The 4885-nt window shown below is 40.4% G+C and overlaps 1 protein-coding gene across 1 annotated transcript; it reads left to right on the plus strand.

Moving 5' to 3' along the window:
* Nucleotides 1-1363: 1363 nt before the first annotated feature.
* foxb2 (forkhead box B2) lies at nucleotides 1364-2314 on the plus strand. The gene has a single exon (XM_059969084.1). The coding sequence runs from the start codon at nucleotides 1364-1366 to the stop codon at nucleotides 2312-2314; it is 951 nt and encodes a 316-aa protein (XP_059825067.1).
* Nucleotides 2315-4885: the final 2571 nt, after the last annotated feature.

Raw genomic sequence — 4885 nt, forward strand, 5'->3', positions numbered from 1 at the left:
ACCATAACTACTGATTTCCCTTTGAACCGCAGTTCGCCTTGTGGCCACCATACGTGCTGAGAGTAGCTCTTGAATTTTAATCCAATTTCAGGAAAAATCCTCAGTACAAGGTGACACATTTTGTATCATTTTCCCTTTTATTCTTTCAAATACCTTTCATTGCTATTTTCTTCTCTCGACCTGCTTTTTCAGTTTTTGTTCTTTCTGTTTGACGTGTTTTTTTTTGTTTGTGAAAGAGCATTTGCTCTGATCTGGAGCCGAGTCTCGATTCTCTTAGACTTCTTTTTCAACCTGGTTGTTAGCAAAACACAAAACCAAAGATGGTAACAGGGAGGTTAGATCCGAATCAGAATCAAGTTTAATATCACCGGCATATGTCATGAAATTCGGTAAAGTTCTTATTCCGCTCCATTTGCAGATCAAATGCGCAAATGACAGTTGGGCATCATTTATATATTTAATTGTCGCAAACCCCCAAACTGACCAGTAATTAATGATATAACGTTGTTGATCTGATTAAATGGTCCTCGTACAGCGTAATTTCGAGATTTTCATTTTAATGTAGAGGGTATCTGGCGGTCCGAAGACAAAGTAACTTACGCTAGGAAAACAAGTTTCCCAGCGCCACTAAAGTAAAGTTTAAAGCCGACAGTTGAAGAAGTATAAACTCTGTTCAACCGGCCGTGCGAAGTGTGTGCATGCTGGTGCTTCGCGAGATGTTTATTCTCAAGACAGTGTTGTGGAACAATGAGTTAATGTGGATTTGATGAGTTAAAGTGAAATTAGCTGGGTATTTTATAACCATCAATATTAAAGTTAAGTTAAAGGTTTAATAACTTGAGCCAACTGCATACCTTTCTACTGTCCATTCGCATCTCCTCAATCCCTTACTATTCAGCCAGACCCCGCACTGCGATGAAAAATAGAAGTACGTTCTATTGGCCGGGGCGGTTCTCCTTAAAAGGTGTAAGTGAAACAAGATTCGTATAGGATTTTTTCCCTCTCTCCTCTTGTCCCTGAGCGGTTGTCATGTGATAATGAAGAGCAACAAAGCGCTGAAGGGAGCTGCAGGGGTCTGTGCATCTGTGATCACAACAAGCCTCGTTAGCTCACACAACGCAAGTGTGCACTTCTCGGCCTCTTTATCTCCTGGTGAGACAGCGCGAAGCTTTTTAACCCGCATCAACAACTCCGGCATCTTTCGGCAGCGCAGTAACTGTAATCGTGCAGCACCTTGGCATTCCGAGATTTTATGGAATCTTGGGCAATTCGATTATCGTCAGTTTCCTCGCTTCGCTTCTTGGGCGAGGTGCTTTGGTGAATGTTGTACTTGTGATTATTGTTTTCCCTATATTGCCTAAAAATGCCTCGTCCGGGGAAAAATTCCTACAGTGATCAAAAGCCTCCTTATTCATACATCTCATTGACCGCAATGGCCATTCAGAGTTCCGCGGAGAAGATGCTTCCCTTGAGTGAGATTTACAAATTTATCATGGACAGGTTTCCTTATTACAGAGAAAACACACAGCGGTGGCAGAATTCTCTCCGCCACAACCTCTCCTTTAACGACTGCTTCATTAAGATCCCGCGCAGACCTGACCAGCCAGGCAAAGGCAGTTTCTGGGCTCTTCATCCCGACTGTGGAGACATGTTCGAGAACGGCAGCTTCCTCCGCCGCCGTAAAAGGTTTAAGGTGCATCGGTCGGAACACTTCAGCGCCAAAAATTCACAGATGATCCATTATTTCCAGCACCACCACCAACAACAAGCCAAATTGGGACTGGCCTCACCGGACACTGCCCCAACAATGGGGCGCCTGCCCCAGTTCCAGCCGTACGGAGTCAACGGGCCTCAGTCGACTGGATTTAAGCACCCATTCGCCATCGAGAACATCATTGGAAGGGACTATAAAAGTATGATGGCCAGCGGGCTTCCTTTAGCCTCTGTAATGCACCACCTTGGTTACCCTGTTCCAAACCAGCTCAGTAACATGGTGGGATCCATGTGGCCACACGTTGGTGTCCTAGACTCCATGGCTCCTATGCCAGTTTCACCAGATTACAGCCCGTTTGGGGTGCCCATGAAGACGATTTGCCACCCTGGCACTCAGACAATGCCAGCCGTCCCTGTGCCTATCAAACCCACAGTATCCCTGGCGTCCATCTCCACTTTGCCAGCCCCAGGAGCCCTGCCTGGCAGCCCCACGCAGATCTGTCCGTCATCTTCTTCATCTTCCTTGCATCTAGATCAGACTCGATCAGCCTCCACCGAAGGCAAAACTAACTCCTTACACTCTGTGCTCGTCCATTCGTGAGGGCGAAGTGGCAGAAGTGCAAATCAGTTTCAATAGGTGAACAAACTGATTAAAGATTATATGAAGAGGTTAATTGTGGCAGAAATGTCTGCTTTATTAAAGATTCATAAATCATTGGTGTTTAGACATAAGTCGGGAACTATTTTAAAGAGACTTTTCAGGTAAGAGGATTTACTTTCTGTAAGTGAGTCAACAGTATCTAAAATTCACTAATCCAGCTTTTAGAAAGCTGTATCTACCTGGGATAAATCCGATTTGAAAGAAAAAAAAATCTATTTTCTTCAGTATTCCAGTTACATTATCTGTCAGTATTTATGGCTGCACATTATATACCTTTGTCCTTTGTCACTTTTGAAATACTAAAAATTCATTAAATAGAACTAAAAGTCAGCTGATTCCGACCATTCTGCTGATTTCGAGGCCTGGACATCATTGAACAAGAACGGAGGTTTTAAAAAAAAGACAGAGCCCTTAAAATGGAAACCCATGAAGAGAAATAGGTCCGAACAAGAAATAATACTGACTCAGAACCACGGAGCGGAGAGGCAAAAAAAAAACAAAGCACTCAGCAGAAATCTGATGACAATTAGTTTGTCAGCGCGTTGGGTATTTCAAATCCGGTCAAAAATGTTTGAAGCTAAAATATTTCTAAACTGTGCATTAGGAATCATTGAAGTTAGCTAATTTTGAAAGATATGTTTTCACTGTAGCTTTAAAACTCTGATTGGAGCAGCACAGAGACTATTTTTAAATTGTGGTGATTTCTTTTTACTACTTCCACAAGTTGTACAAATGAAATGAAATCTGTCTATTTTGCAGCATGCAAACATCTGATTCGCGTTGATTAGAATACTAAGGGTTCATTCAAAAAGCACAGATTTGTGGCGTGCAGTATAAATTAACAATATTGTTCCAGCTCATGTATATACCGTTCCAGATTTAGAACTGCGTAGTTCTTCAACGTACGTTGTGTTTAAATAGACTCCACGAATGATTTAAACTCTGAGCTGAGATGAATTACCAGAATTGAAACATATTTTGTACACGTTCCTTTCTACGACCAAATTACTTCATCTTTTTAAATCACGGATTTCTTTTTTTTAACATATCACTTTGCAAAATGAACCTGAGCTCAGATTTTGAATAGCACGTCTATTAAGCACTCTGCAGTTTTCGAGAGCAATCTCTTTAAAGGTCTGTACTTCAAGAAAAGGGGACATGAAAACTTCCACTTTTCATTTAAAGTGGACAGATCACGGTTGGTGCTGTCCAATAGTTTCCGCACAGTAGCAAGTCAAGTTAATCTAATAACACAAGGGCAGGGACGGGATGGATAACGATTCCTAGCAGTTACTCAAGTTTAGTTTATGTGAGAGGTAAAACAATCTGCTTTTTACATCATGTCCTTAGTACGTAAAAATTTCAGGTTTTGACCTCCTTTCTTTGCTTTTCCTTTCACATGAAGTTTAGTTTTATTGTGATGTTAAATATGGTGCGATGAAAATCCGATCGGACAATATAATAGCACTTTACGAGCAAACTCTGAATTGAATTGCTGGATTGTGGATATAGATATATAGTAACCTCGCAATGGTTCCAACTTTTGTTCGTTGTATATATTCGTATTGAATATTTCATTTGTGAATAATTGTTAAAAAAACTATATGTATACTGTACACGGGATCTTTTATCAGAAAGAAATGTTATTAAATATTTCCCGTCAATTATGTGTTTAATATGTTATTCTAAAAATAAATAAATATTGGTTAAATTATGCCTAGCACGGAGAAATCCCCTAAGTCCCTTTCAGCCCTATCCAGTCCAACACTGAACTAGTGCAATGTGCAAAAACACTAACGCGTTCTTTCCGAGCTACTGGCTCCCTGCAAACGATCTTTCCATCAATTGTCAACGTTCTTTTCGCTCTTGCCGGTTTTCAAGGTTATAATTTGGAGTACAATCTCCAACACAGCTGGCCAGCAGAGACTTTCGAGGGATTGTCATCAACCGCACGGCAACTTTTTTTTGCAAAAACAAATATCGGTAAGCAATTCGGTCTCCGAATCCAACAGACGAAAAAGAAAGTGATCTATCATCTGTATCAAATTATAGTTCTGTTTCACATGTTATGCATGGAATGGAATAACACGTTTGACCAAATCAAAAAGACGTGCAAAAGGTGAGTTCCTTTTTAACTTTGGATAGAGTGTTAATAATGGTCATATATTTAATGATGCGTCCTTAATCTTTCATTCGAAACCTGAAAGTGGAAGAACGCAACTAAATGGATCTATTTACTTCTTACAAACCCTCCACTTCAGAATCACGTATGGAGATTCAGTACTCAGATATTACAGAGGGCTAGTATTCCTTAAACATTTAGGTTTCATTTTTATCACTTCTCACTTCTGTTTTAGAACTTCGAAAACAACTAATGGAGTGAGTATATAAAGCCCGGCGCTCGAAGGTGATGGCAAAATAAAAAGCGAATCTTTTGTTTCCAAACGAAATTGTGTAACATCAGATAGTGCCATTAAATTAGATGCTTTTTAAATGAAGCCCAGATTGGAA

Source organism: Hypanus sabinus, chromosome 5 (assembly GCF_030144855.1).
Source record: "Hypanus sabinus isolate sHypSab1 chromosome 5, sHypSab1.hap1, whole genome shotgun sequence".
Taxonomy (NCBI): Eukaryota; Metazoa; Chordata; class Chondrichthyes; order Myliobatiformes; family Dasyatidae; genus Hypanus; species Hypanus sabinus.

Excerpts from the sequence above, each read along its gene's own strand:
- foxb2 (XM_059969084.1), top strand. The coding sequence starts at position 1,364 with ATGCCTCGTCCGGGGAAAAATTCCTACAGTGATCAAAAGCCTCCTTAT.